General features: G+C 36.9%; 1 protein-coding gene across 1 annotated transcript in view; it reads left to right on the forward strand.

Annotated features, from left to right (window-relative positions):
* The window catches only part of CFAP47 (cilia and flagella associated protein 47), a 509689-nt gene that overhangs the window by 71236 nt on the left and 423220 nt on the right, over nucleotides 1-15233 (forward strand). Inside the window, exons 19-21 of the mRNA XM_088833637.1 lie at nucleotides 2368-2445; nucleotides 6551-6695; nucleotides 8042-8136. Of these exons, the coding sequence (XP_088689763.1) occupies nucleotides 2368-2445; nucleotides 6551-6695; nucleotides 8042-8136 (318 nt within the window). The remainder of the gene's footprint in view (nucleotides 1-2367; nucleotides 2446-6550; nucleotides 6696-8041; nucleotides 8137-15233) is intronic.

The following is a 15233-nucleotide window of genomic DNA, read 5'->3' on the forward strand; positions in this document are numbered from 1 at the left end:
AGTAGGCTAAGGGAGTACACAGGAGAGGTGTGCAGCCCAGGCTTAACACGGTCAGGGGCAGTTTCCTAGGGGAAGATGCATCTAAAAGACCCCGAAGTTAAAAATCATTCAGAGGAAAGGGATAGTAGTGGGGTGAAGGAGGAGAAGAGGAAAAAGTACTTAAGGAACCATGATCAGATATAGGAGGAGAGAGCAGATATGAAAAAACTTAGTTTAACATGGCTTTATAGATTGAATGGATGATAGTGGAGAAAGATATATTTAGAGACCTGTATAAATTTTAGGTCATACAGGTCCTTATCAACAACTTAGGAACTCAAAATTTTGTCTTAAGAACTAGGAGTCTTTAAGCATGGAGAGTTTCACAATCAGATTTGCATTTTTCAGACATCACTTGGGTTATAGAGTAGCGTTAAACTGGGACCAGTGCAGTTATTAGTCTGGTAATGATGTCCAGGCAGGAGAAGATTGTGTTCTTTGTTAGGAGACAGGATTCTAGACAAATTCATGTCAAATTTAAGAGATGAACATTTAGAGTTTGATGATTGGAAGGGGTCACATATAAGTAAAATAAGTCAAGAGTTAGACAGATGAACTACATTCAGTGAGAAAGAGATTAGAGGATGAGTCCCAGGGACAGGGGAGCCTGGTGGGCTGCCGTCTATGGGGTCGCACAGAGTCGGACATGACTGAAGTGACTTAGCCGCAGCAGCAGCAGATTTTAGAGAGAAATCATGAGTTTGAAGCACCTTTTGCATCCCTATGTAGAGATGTCTAATATGTCTAATAAAGAGGCCATTGCTTATGCATATTGGTCTGAAGGCTAAGGATTAATCTTAGAGATGATAGAGATTATTTCTGTTACCCATATAAAGACCAAGAATGAGTGTAAGTGGGCTGAATATATTGCTGAGAAGTTGAAATGATAAACTTTGTAAGAATTTAAATAAAAAAGGAAATAGAGACAGGTCAATTGGGGCTGATCTGGAAAGAAATCACATATCACGGACTTAGACGTCCCTGTGACATGTGACATGCTAGAATTTGTGTCTCTGAAAATGGGCAAGAAAGCAGGGATGACAGAGGGTTGTGAGAAATAGAGGCACAGATGAGTGTATGGTTTCTGGGGCCATGAATTTGTGAGGAGTGATATCGGTTAGGATACAGATGAAGTCTTGGGAGATAGAAAGGTCAAGCGAGCAACGAGTGAGGGTAGTGAATGTGTTATGGTAGCCTGGAATTTTTCATGACCCATGATTGTAGAGGTAAGTAAAAGGCAGCCATGGGGGGATGAGACTTATATGCAGCATTCATCAGTGAAGCACATACTGATTTGTAATTACTTCTGAAGCATTGACTTATGCTTCTTATGATTTTAGTCAAGTATTTTGTTTATGTATTATATATTCTATAAATAAAATATAGAAATCATGTAGTATTATGAATTAAGCAGTTCAGTTAATAAGACTGTCTAGATGGCACTCTGAAACAATGGTATTTTATGGTTTGTCTATAAGCAGTGTCACTGATTCTGTCAAAAGAGTGAAATACATCCATAACTCGTTCTTAATTATAGTATACATTTAGATTTAAATCTTGACGTTGACTGCTACCAATCTCATGTAGGTAGGGCTTTCAAGGAATGATATTTTCATGCTTCTGAGATTTTGATTAGACAATTATGTGTTCATGTAATCTTCAGGCTTTGTTTTTTAGGAGTTATACACCTAAATTCTTATTTCACTATCTTAATTTTCTTGAAAGAGATCATTCAGGCAGTTCTTGGTCCATGGTTAGCCACTGCTACTTTCAACTTTTGTGACCTCAAGCCTCAGTTTTCCTCACTTGGAAGTTAGGGTATTAAGAAAATACTGAAGATTAAAAAAAGATAATGTATTTAGTAGTGTACTTGGCCTAGATACTCAGCAATTTTTAGCTGCTCTCAGTAGAATGATGGTTGCTTTGGATGTTAGTATCTTTCTATGGAAAGAAGCATGTTGTACTTAGTTTCTTACTTGCTTTAATTTTGAATATCCTATTGAAATTAGGTCAGTACAAAAGGCTTACATGGATTTTGAGGCAGTAATGTCAAAGCAAATGGGTAGAACTCTTCAGTCAAATTCACAAGCTGTCAGTCCCATTTGTGGTGGAAGTTCTTAAGAGTTGAAAATTCACTTCTCTTAATTTCAATTCTACATCACAAGAAATAGGATGACAACTGCCGGAATAAATCTTGTGACATGTATAGTATGTTATGATTATTTAAATCATAAAATGTTATATAAATGTCAGGTAATATTGTACCTGAGAAGTATATGAGTATATTTTAGTGTGGTTTCTGCAGAATTTTATATTTCTCCTAAATAGGTTGCTATTCGCCGTGCAAATGACATAGACCTTAGGATTGGTGGATCTGTTGAGGTTGCTGATGTTGAAATCCATCCGGTAAGTATGTTACCTACCTATTTGTAGAATCAGTTTATGAGTGTAGTGATTTTTATTGATGTGTCCCTAGTTAGCCCATGTAGGTTAAAAAATTTTTAGTATATAGTAATGTGATATAGAAATTAATATATGTAATATAAATGTAAGTAATGGAGCAGAGTATTGAGCAGATTAAATGAAGGTTTAAGAATCCACCACTGAATTTAAGTATCAGAACAGTACCAAAACCATTAAATTATCTGTAGGCTTCATCCTGATCCTACCCCTCTTAAGAGATAACTACTTTCCTGAATTTTGTCATTATTATCTCTTTATTTTTTCTAATTGGGTTGCCACATATGTATGAATTCCTTAACTGTTTATTATTAGTTTATTTTGTTGATTCCTCAGCTTTATAACAAAGATATATTATCTTTGGTGGGTTACCTTTAGTTGAATGTTATGTTTTTAAAATTCATCTTGATTATGTGTAGCTGTATGTTATTCATTAAACCTGCTGCTTAATAATCCATTATGTAGACATACTATAATTTGTAGACTCATTCCATTGTCCATTCAGTTAGTGTATCTGTTTTTTTTTTGGATATTACAAATACTATAGCTATGAACTTCCCTCGTAGCTCAGTTGGTAAAGAATGTGTCTGCAATGCAGGAGACTCAGGTTCGATTCCTGGGTTGGGAAAATCCCCTGGAGAAGGAAATGCTAACCCACTCCAATATTCTTGCCTGAAAAATTCCATGGGACGAGGAGCCTGGCAGGCTACAGTCCATGGGGTCACAAGAGTCGGACACAACTTAGTGACTAAATCACCACCACCACCATAACTATGAACATTCATGTACATACCTTCTAAGGTACTTATGTAAGAGTTTCTCCAGAGGTAGAGTTGCTGAGATTTTATATATATATTTGACTTCACAAGATAATTTCCATGGGTTTTCTCAAGTTTCCATTGCTCCATGTTCCGTTGCTCCATAATTTCTTTGTAAGACTTAATATTTGCCAGTCTATGGAGTGGGAAATGGTACCTCACTGTGGTCTTGATTTGCATTTTAAAAAATTTATTTATTTTAAAATTTTTGGTTGCTCTGGGTCTTTGTTGCTTTGTGCAGGCTTTCTCTAGTTGCTGTAAATGGGGGGCCGCTGTAGTTACGGCGCTTGGGCTTCTTGTTGCAATGTCTTCTCTTATTGTGAAACATGGGCTGTAGGGCATTTAGGCTTCAGTAGTTAAAGCTCATGGACTCAATAGTTGTGGCTCAGAGGCTTAGTAGTTGTGACACATGGGCTTAGTTGCTCTGTGACATGTAGAATCTTCCCAGACCAGGGATCAGATAGAACCCATGTCTCCTGCATTGACAGGTGGATTCTTATTCACTGTGCCACCAGAAAGTCCTGTATTTTCTGAACTATAATCAAATTAATTTTTTGAGCTATTGTTCTGTACCCTGATAAAATTTTATTCTACAATTGGTAGAGTGCACATGCATGCTATTTTTCTTTCAGGCCAGGCCTTCAGATCTGTACTTATCTATCCAAAGAAACTTTCCCTGATCCTTCAAAAACCCCATATGTCCCTCCCTTGTGACATTTATAAGATGTTACAAACATCTTAAATTCTGGGAATATGTCCATTGTAGCCATAGTCATATTATTTTCAGCTTATTTGCCCTTTTGTTTTTCTCTCCCCCATGACTGGTACCATTCAGGTTCTGAACTAAATTAAGTAGAAATTGATGAAGCTGCTGGTTGCCTCAGGTAGGACCTTATCACCAGTCTGGACTTTAACAGCATCACCACAATTTTAGGCTTTAAGTTACAATTTTCTAACCTTTCTTTTATTCAGCGTTGAAGGCATGGTAAGTCCAGACAGACTGACAGATACTAAGCTAGCTTGGCTTTGATAATGATGATTTCTGGAGCATCCAGATTGCTTTTTCTCCATTGCTATGGTGTCCTCCTTTGTACAACATTAGACAAATATGGAGACTTTTAGTACTATATTTCTTTGTGGCAGGCTTTGCATGTTATGGTACAACTGAGTAATTCATAGGACTTTACATTAATGTATATTTATCAATATTCCCTAATTATTTTGGATTTTTAAACATTGCTGCCTAGTTACCATTTTAAAACAGTATGCTAGTGTTTCCAGACATTGTTAGCAATATATTTAATAATTATGAGGAGAAGGAAATGGCAGCCCACTCCAGTATTCTTGCCTAGAGAATCCCATAGAAGGAGGAGCCTGAAGGGCTATAGTCCATGGGGTCGCAAAGAGTCAGACACAACTGAGCGACTGAAGAGAGAGAGACAGAGAGAAAACGTGTGTCTTAATAACAATTAGGGAATTTTATCCAAATGAGCCTATGGGAAAGACCAGAGTGAGATAAGAGGAATGATTTGTTGCATATATGAGGCATCAAACTTTTACTACCTGTTTTGGATTTTACAGATTTCACTTGTGGAACTGAGTTGCTATTTTGTGTGCTAAGTTGTTTCAGTCATGTCCGACTCTTTGTGACCCTATGGACTGAAACCTGTCCATATGATGTCCCAGGCAAAAACACTGGAGTGGGTTGCCGTGCCCTCCTCCAGAGGATCTTCCCAACCCAGGGATTGAAACTGCATCTCTTACATCTTCCACATTGGCAGACAGGTTCTTTACCACTAGCACCAACAACTGAAGCAAATAGTGGACAATTGACTTTAATGCCATGTTTTTCTCAACATCAGGATACTGTTGTCTCTCTCTCTTTTAATGCTGTATATTATTCTTTTACTAAGGAACTATAGGGTATCTATAGTTACTCCACCAGAAGAGGAATCCTACAGAGTTTTTGGTATAGGCACATGCCTGTCATATAAGTTAAAGTTAAGATACATTCAGTTAACATTCCTTATATATTTAAGCTAGATGTCAGATAAATACAAGGCAAAAATGAATGAGATGCAAGATTCACTAGGAGACACAGATTAATATATAAATCAATGGATTTGTGATGTCATAATGTAAGTAAACATAAGGAACAGAAGTAATCTTGAGCAGACTGTAATTAACTGGCTTATCCAGCTGGTGTCTGAAGGATGCATAGTATTTTATCAGGCATTTGCAAGTTAGAGAAGGGTCTCCCTGACAGAAGAGATACCTCGATAAACACACAGAGGGTAGAAGCATCAGTATTGGTTGGAAATGACAGGTATACAGCTTGCTGAAATACGAAGTGGTAGGGGTGAGAATAGAGCTAGGCGAGGCTGGAACATGAGGCGGGGGAAGGTCATGGTGAACTTTGAGCCCTCCTAATGAACTTGACATTGTCCTGTAGATGGAGGAGAATCATCACATTTTAAGACAAGAAGTCATGTGGTAAGATTTTCAATTAGTTTACTTGTGACTTAGTTGTGGAATGAAGAATTGGAGAAAGTCAAAATCTAGAAATGAAATGAAAAGTGACCAGTTGCTAACTTTATATAATTGCAATAAAGATAAAAGGTGAAGGAGGCAGAATTAATGGGATTTGATAACTGATTACATGCAGGAGAGAGGAAGAAGAAAAATATGAATTTGTATAGAGTTTTCGTTTAGTTGCTAAATCATGTCAGATTCTTTTGCGACCCCATAGACTGTAGACTGCTAGGCTCCTCTGTCCATGGAATTTCCCAGGCAAGAATACTGGAATGGGTTGCCGTTTCCTGCTCCAGGGGATCTTCCCAACCCAGGGATCAAACCTGTGTCTACTGCATTGGCAGGTAGTTTCGTTACCACTGAGCGTCCTGGGAAGCCCAGTTTGTAGAGTGTACCACCATTAATAATGTCCTTGAAAAGCATAAGAGTGTAATTTTTTATTGAAGTATAATTGATATATAACATTATGTTAATTTCAGGTGTACAATATGATTCAATATTTGTATATATTGTGAAATGTTCACCATGGTAAGTCTAGTTATCATCCGTCCTGTCACCAAGCATAATCTTTTTTTTTTTCTAGTGATAAGGGCTTTTAAGATCTCTTGTCTTACAGTATAATTTTTAGTTTACATTGTTTTTATTAACTGTTACTCTGCCTTCTATTTATTATTTCTTTTTTTTTATTGTTTGTTTTTTAGAATACGTTTAACTTCACTGGCACCTATATTGGTTCTACTCAGATTATGCCATTTTTAGTAAAAAACAAAGGTATAACACGTACCAGAGTAGAGTTTAATCTGGAAGATGCTGATGGTTTTTCACTGGATTTTAAAGACAAATCAGGTACATATTTTATACCATGATGATATTATTATAAAAGTAAAAGAATTTTAAGTTGCTCAAAGAAATAATGTTGAGTACTGTGAAGGGCAATTGTTCTTAATATTTTTAATGACTCAGTGCATGTTTTTCTTATATCCTGTAACCCATCTTGGTTCTATTTTTATAAATACACCTGTATTAATATCAGAAGACTGGTAATGCATGGCAATTAACTGTGCTTACTAACAGATATAATAGGTTAAATATGTTATATTATATATAAGTATATACTATAAATGAAAATAAAATTATTAATTGCTAGTTTTAATTGCTTAAGAATTTTAGGTAAATGTTTTAGAGAGCTCTCTCTGTGTGTTTAACTATATATTAGGTGTCTTTATGTTAAATTGTTTGAAAAAATATACTTTTATAAATATATTTCAATTGTTTACCTCAGGTGTTGTCAAACTAAGAACTATGGGCTAAATCTGGCCTGGCCCCTTTTTTTATAAATAAAGTTTTATTAAAACACAGGCATACTCATTTGTTTGTATATTGTTTATGGATACTTTTATAATGGCAGAGTTGAATAGTTGTGACAGAAACCATATGGCTTGCAAAACCTAAAATATTTACTGTCGAAACCCTTACAGAAAACTGTTTGCCAACCATTGCTTTAGTCATTTTTTATTCAGCACATATTTGTTGAATACCAGTTATAGGTCAGATACTAGCTTATGAGTCTATAAAGACAATAAGACATCTTACTTATTCTCCAAAAGTGAACAGTAAGTTTATGAGTCAAGGTCTTAGTAGTAAATAAATGACTCACTTCAAGCATTTAACAGAAGATTATTTAATGAAGGAATTACGTATGGACCTGGGAGCCAGGTTTAAAGGAACTGACAAGGATAGAAGCTGCTTCTACCTCTACCTAAAGGAGCAAGATGAGGCAAAATATCGGAGCCCTATGAGTGGTGAAACTGTAAAAGAGAGGCCATCTGATAAAAGCTGTAATTATTAAAAAAAAAAAAAATCCTTGCCAGAATCATAGGTGAGGCAGGGAAAATGTGAGGGCATGAATACCTCCTGTCCTCTGATACCTTGCTGGCATCTCCCTGTGGTTGAACCAAATCAGAGGCAGAAGAGCAAAGAGCCTCAATAAATCAGTCTGTAGAGGTTAGGACAGAGGAGAGCAGAGAAAAATGGCTATTGGATCTAAGTGACAAATGGATACCACCTATATAACACTAGGAGAAAGATAAATGAAGTATTGGGTTATTACCATATAGTATGGTGGATGCTTCAAGACAAGTCAGTACATGGTACTAAGTAACATAAAGTGTCTCTTTTTTCTGGTCTTACAGGGAAATACACAGACCCTGCGTTTCCTAACATATTTTTCTTGGAGTTAGAGGAAGAGGCATCTGCGGAGTGTGGCATAGCATTTTCTCCCAAAGAAGTAAGTTCAGCATTCTATTACTCATATTACTGGAGAGTAGTGGAGTTAAAATAATCCTAAATAAGGAGCTATCAAAGGTGGCTAAGCTCTTTTTGTAGTGGATCATTTTCTACTTGTGAGCATGCCTGCGTATATCCTTTTATTCAGTAAAATGGTTGCTAGTGGGGTCTGGCTTCATGCTTGCAGTGTATCTCAGGAGGCACAGAGGACACACACAAGGATTCTATATGGGTTTTTGGTCTCAATTATGCTTTCTGGAAAATTTAAGATATGACATGTTGTGAAGGAGAGCAAAGTTGAGGCTAACCCCCAAATCACTGATATTCGAGCAAGCATGTGCTTTGTGCTTATCTTTGAGTAAGGTGTGCCTGAGGCTGTTGGAACCATCACCTGAAATCACCAAAGACTTGCAGTGAAGATTTACGAGGGGTTGCTATGACACTGGTTATTGGATAGCATTCCTTGGTGTTTCGTGATTTAAAAACGTCAACAAAAATAACAAAGGAAGAAAATCAAAGAAAAGAAAACCTTTCCTAGAATGTGCCCATGAGGAAAGGATACCCTGGAAACATTTCAGGGACAATCTGTGATATGCTTTTTCTTTGAAGGCAATAGAAGTGCCAAAGAGAGAATGTCTTGCTCCCATTATATGGAAAGGCATGTTGCTGTATCCTTCCAAACAAGAATCAAACTGCTTATATGGCAATTAGAGTACAAGACTCTAATGTCAAAACATTTTTTTTATGTCCCAGCATAACTGGCATATGCCTTTTACCCAATTGGTGTAGATAGAATAAGTGAAAGGAATTAATAACACAATAAGAAGATGTAGTGAATGCTAACGAAGTATATCTTTAATGACACATTTCTAAGTAATGTTACTAAACTACAGAGTTTAATGAGATTAAAATCTTATTTTTAAATCAATAAAAGCTTTCAGGAGGAAAAAGTTAAGAAAATTTAATGATACACTAAGATTTGAGAAAATGCTAAATTTTGCCTTCTTAATTGCAATACATTAATTGGGGTATATGTTGTGGGTGCACATATGGGTTACATGGAATTATACTGTCTACAAAGTTCACTATGGTCTGTTCTATTTTTTTATCAATATACTTTTTATTAAAGGATAATTGCTTTATAGAATTTTGTTGTTTTCTGTCAAACCTCAACATGTATCAGCTGTAGGTATATACATATATATCCCCACACTTTTGAACCTCCCTCCCATCTCCTGCCCCATCCCACACTTCTAGGTTGATACAGAGCCCCTGTTTGAGTTTTCTGAGCCATAATTCCCATTGGCTATCTATTTTACATATGGGAATGTAAGTTTCCATGTTACTCTTTCCACACATCTCACCCTCTCCTCCCCTCGCCCCATGTCCATAAGTCTATTCTCTATGTCTGTTTCTCCATTGCTGTCCTGTAAATAAATTCTTCAGTACCATTTTTCTAGATTCTACATATATGTGTTAGAATACAATATTTATTTTTCTCCTCTGACTCACTTCACTCTGTATAATCGGTTCTAGGTTCATCCACCTCATTAGAACTGACTCAAATGCATCCCTTTTTATGGCTGAGTAATATTCCATTGTGTATATGTACCACAACTTCTTTATCCATTCATCTGTCAGTGGACATCTAGGTTGCTTCCATGTTCTAGCTATTGTAAATAGTGCTGCAATGAACAATGGGATACATGTGTCTTTTTCAATTTTGATTTCCTCAGGGTATATGCCTAGGAGTGGGATTGCTGGGTCATATGGTGGTTTTATTCCTAGTTATTTAAGGAATCTCTATACCATTTTCCATCAGAGAAGGCAATGGCAAGCCACTCCAGTACTGTTGCCTAGAAAATCCCATGGATGGAGGAGCCTGGTAGGCTGCAGTCCATGGGGTCGCTAAGGGTCGGACACGACTGAGCGACTTCACTTTCACTTTTCACTTTCACACATTGGAGAAGGAAATGGCAACCCACTCCAGTGTTCTTGCCTGGAGAATCCCAGGGACGGGAGAGCCTGGGGGGCTTCCGTCTATGGGGTCACACAGAGTCGGACATGAATGAAGTGACTAGCAGCAGCAGCATACCATCTTCCATAGTGGCTGTATCAATTTACCTTCCAACCAACAGTGCAAGAGCATTCCCTTTTCTCCACATCCTCTCCAGAATTTATTGTTTGTAGACTTTTTGATGATGGCCATTCTGACTGGTGTGAGGTGATATCTCATTGTAGTTTTGATTTGTATTTCTCTCATAATGAGCATTGTTGAGCATCTTTTCATATGTTTGTTAGCCAGCTGTATGTCTTCTTTGGAGAAATGTCTATTTAGGTCTTTTTCCCACTTTTTTATTGGGTTGTTTATTTATTGGCATTGAGTTGTATGAGCTGCCTGCATATTTTGGAAATTAATCCTTTATCAGTTGTTTCATTTGCTATTATTTTCTCCCATTCTGAGGGTTGTCTTTTCACCTTGCTTATAGTTTCCTTTGCTGTGCAAAAGCTTTTAAGTTTAATCAGGTCCCACTTGTTTACTTTTGTTTTTATTTTCATTACTCTAGGAGGTGGGTCATAGAGGATCTTGCTTTAATTTATGTCATTGAGTGTTCTGCCTATGTTTTCCTCTAAGAGTTTTATAGTTTCTGGTCTTACATTTAGGTCTTTAATCCATTTTGAGTTTACCTTTGTGTATGGTGTTACGAAGTGTTCTAATTTCATTCTCTTACATGTAGCTGTCCGGTTTTCCCAGCACCATTTATTGAAGAGGCTGTCTTTGCCCCATTGTATATTCTTGCCTCCTTTGTCAAAAATAAGGTACCCATAGGAGCATGGGTTTATTTCTGGCCTTTCTATCTTGTTCCATTGGTCTATATTTCTGTTTTTCTGCCAGTACCATACGGTCTTGATGACTTTATCTTTGTAGTATAATCTGAAGTCAGGAAGGTTGATTCCTCCAGCTTCATTCTTCTTTCTCAAGACTGCTTTGGCTATTCAGGGTCTTTTGTGTTTCCATATGAATTGTGAAATTTTTTGTTCTAGTTCTGTGAAAAATGCCATTGGTAATTTGATAGGGATCACATTGAATCTGTAGATTGCATTTGGTAGTATAGTCATTTTCAAAGTATTTTGTGAATACTTCCTACCCAGGAACGTGGAATATCTCTCCATCTGTTTATATCATCTTTGATTTCTTTCATCAGTGTCTTATAATTTTCTGTGTACAGTTCTTTTGTCTCCTTAGGTAAGTTTTTTCCTAGATATTTATTTATTTTTGTTGCAATGGTGAATGGGATTGATTCCTTGATTTCTCTTTCTGATTTTTCATTGTTAGTATATAGAAACGCGAGTGATTTCTGTGTATTGATTTTGTATCTGGCAAATTTGCTAAATTCACTGATTAGCTCAAGTAATTTTCTGATACTATCTTTAGGGCTTTCTATGTACAGTATCATGCCATCTGCAAACAGTGAGAGCTTTGCTTCTTCTTTTCTGATCTGGATTCTTTTTATTTATTTTTCTTTTCTGATCGCTATAGCTAGGACTTCCAGAACTATGTTGAATAGCAGTGGTGAAAGTGGACACCCTTGTCTTCTTTCTGATCTTAGGGAGAATGCTTTTAGTTTTTCACCATTGAGAATAATCTTTGCTGTAGGCTTATCATATATGGCCTTTACTATGTTGAGATAGGTTCCTTCTATGCCCATTCTTTGAAGAGTTTTAATTATAAATGGGTGACGAATTTTGTCAGAGGCTTTTTCTGCATCTATTGAGATGATCATATGTTTTTTATCTTTCAGTTTTTTAATATGGTGTATCACGTTGATTGATTTGCGTATATTGAAGAATCTTTGCATCCCTGGAATAAACCCAACTTGATCATGGTGTATGAGCTTTTTAATGTGTTCCTGAATTCTGATTGCTAAAATTTTGTTGAGGATTTTTTGCATCTATGTTCATCAGTGATATTGGCCTGTAGTTTTCTTTTCTTGTGTTGTATTTGTCTGGTTTTGGTATCAGGGTGATGGTGGCTGCATAGAATGAGTTTGGAAGTGTTCCTTCCTCTGCAATTTTTTGGAAGAGTTTTAGAAGGATAGATATTACCTCTTCTCTAAATATTTAATAAAATTCTCCCGTGAAGCCATCTGGTCTTGAGCGTTTGGTTTCTGGGAGATTTTTTATCACAACTTCAATTTCAGTGCTTGTAATTGGATTGTTCATAATTTCTATTTCTTCCTGGTTCAGTCTTGGAAGATTGAACTTTTCTAAGAATCTGTCCATTTCTTCCAGGTTATCCATTTTATTGCCGTATAGTTGTTCATAATAATCTAATCCTTTGTATTTCTGCATTATCTGTTGTAACCTCTCCTTTTCCATTTCTAATTTTGTTGATTTGATTCTTCTCTTTTTTTTTCTTGATGAGTCTGGCTAAAGGTTTGTCAATTAATCTTCTCAAAGAACTAGCTTTTAGTTTTATTAATCTTTACTATTGTTTCTTTCATTTCTTTTTCATTTATTTCTGCTCGGATCATTATGATTTCTTTCCTTCTACTAATTAGGTTGTCAATTCAATGTTTTTCTTGTTTCTTGAGGTAGGATTGTATTGATATAAATTTCCCTCTTAGAACTGCTTTTGCTGCATCCCATAGGTTTTGAGTTGTCATGTTTTCATTATCATTTGTTTCTAGAAATTTTTTTTATTTCCCTTTTGATTTCTTCAGTAACCTGTTGGTTACTTGACCATCAGTTAAGTTCAGTGGCTCAGTCATGTCTGACTTTGTGACACCATGGAGTGCAGCACACCGGGCTTCCCTGACCATCACCAACTCCCGGAGTTTACTCAAACTCATGTCCATTGAGTCAGTGATGCCATTTAATCATGTCATCCTCTGTCGTCCCCTTCTCCCACCTTCACTCTTTCCCAGCATCAGGGTCTTTTCAAATCAGTCAGTTCTTCACTTCAGGTGGCGAAAGAATTGAAGTTTCAACTTCAGCATCAGTCCTTCCAAAGAATATTCAGTACTGACTTTGTTTAGGATGTACTGGTTGGATCTCCCTGCAGTCCAAGGGACTCTCAAGAGTCTTCTCCAATACCAGCGTTCAAAAGCATCAATTATTCAGTGCTCAGCTTTCTTTATAGTCCAACTCTCACATCCATACATGACTACTGGTAAAACCATAGCTTTGTCTAGACGAACCTTTGTTGGCAAAGTAATGTCTCTGCTTTTTAATATGCTATCTAGGTTGGTCATAACTTTTCGTCCAAGGAGCAAGCATCTTTTCATTTCATGGCTGCAGTCACCATCTACAGTGACTTTGGATCCCAAAAAAATAGTCTGTCATAAAACCCTTTAACATTTGTTGTAAGCTGGTTTGGTGGTACTGAATTCTTTTAACTTTTGCTTGTCTGAAAAGCTTTTTATTTCTCCATCAATTTTGAATGAGAACCTTGCTTGGTACAGTAATCTTGGTTGTAAATTTTTCCTTTTCAGTACCTTAAATATATCTTGCCATTCCCTTCTGGCCTGAAGTTTCTGCTGAAAGATCAGCTGTTAAATGTGTGGGGTTTCCCTTGTGTGTTACTTGTTGCTTTTCCCTTGCTGCTTTTAATATTCTTTCTTTGTGTTTAGTCTCTGTTAGTTTGATTAGTATGTGTCTTGGCATGTTTCTCCTTGGACTTATCCTGTATGGGACTCTTTGCAGCTCTTGGACTTGATTGACTTTCCTTTTCCATGTTGGGGAAATTTTCAACTATAATCTCTTCAAAAATTTTGTCATACCCTTTATTTTTCTCTTCTTCTGGGACCCCTATAATTTGAATGTTGGTGCATTTGATATTGTCCCAGAGGTCTGTGCAAGTATCCTCAGTGGTTTTTATTCTTTTTACTTTATTCTGCCCTTCAGAAGTTATTTCCACCATTTTATCTTCCAGCTCACTGATTCATTCTTCTGTTTCAGATATTCTGCTATTGATTCCTTCTAGAGTATTTTTAATTTCAGTAGTTGTGTTGTTTCTCTCTGTTCATTCTTTAATTCTTCTAGGTCTTTGTTAATTGATTCTTGCATTTTCTCCATTTTGTTTTCAAGGTTTTTGATCATCTTTGCTATAATTATTCTGAATTATTTTTCTGGTAGTTTGCCTATTTCCTCTTCAGTTATTTGGACTTATGTATTTTTAGTTTGTTCCTTCATTTATGTAGGTTTTCTCTGCCTTTTTTTCATTTTTTTTTAACTTATTGTGTTTGAAGTCTCCTTTCCCAAGGCTTCAGGGTTGAATTCCTTCTTCCTTTTGGTTTCTGCCCTCCTATGTTTAGTCCAGTGGTTTGTGTAAGCTTCCTATAGGGTGAGATTTGTGCTGAATTTTTGTTTGTTTGTTTTTCCTCTGATGAGCAAGGCTGAGTGAGGTGGTAATCCTGTCTGCTGATGATTGGGTTTGTATTTTTGTTTTGATTGTTGTTTAGATGAGGTGTCCTGCACAGGGTGACTCTGGTGGTTGGGTGATGCAGGGTCTTCTATTCAAGTGGTTTCCTTTGTGTGAGTTCTCACTATTTGATACTCCCTAGGTTTAGTTCTCTGGAAGTCTAGGGAGTCAGTGCTCCCACTCCAAAGGATCAGCACTGGATCTTATTAAAAAGTGAATCCATATGTTTCTGACTCCAAGTCACTGGACTGGCAGGAAAGCCACCTGATTTGATAGCAGAACTTGCCCCAGGCAAGAAGCATCAGGTACCTGATCCTGAAGAAGAGTATCCCGATGATGGTGGAAGGTTGTTGCTGAACCATGAAAGATGCTGGGATTCTTGGCCTCCAGAGGAAAAGAATTCAATCCGTGGCTAGAGACGAGGCTTAGTCACTCAGAGCTTTTGTGTAATAAAGTTCTATTAAAGTATAAAAGAGATAGAGAAAGCTTCTGGCGTAGACATCAAAAGGGGGCAGAAAGAGTGCCCCCTCGCTAGTGTTCAGTTCAGTTCAGTCCCTCAGTCGTGTCCGACTCTTTGCGACACCATGAATCACAGCACGCCAGGCCTCCCTGTCCATCACCAACTCCCGGAGTTCACTCAAACTCATGTCCATCGAGTTGGTGATGCCATCCAG

Source organism: Moschus berezovskii, chromosome X, assembly GCF_049115385.1.
Source record: "Moschus berezovskii isolate FMDL1 chromosome X, NW_MosBer_1.0, whole genome shotgun sequence".
NCBI classification, from domain to species: Eukaryota; Metazoa; Chordata; class Mammalia; order Artiodactyla; family Moschidae; genus Moschus; species Moschus berezovskii.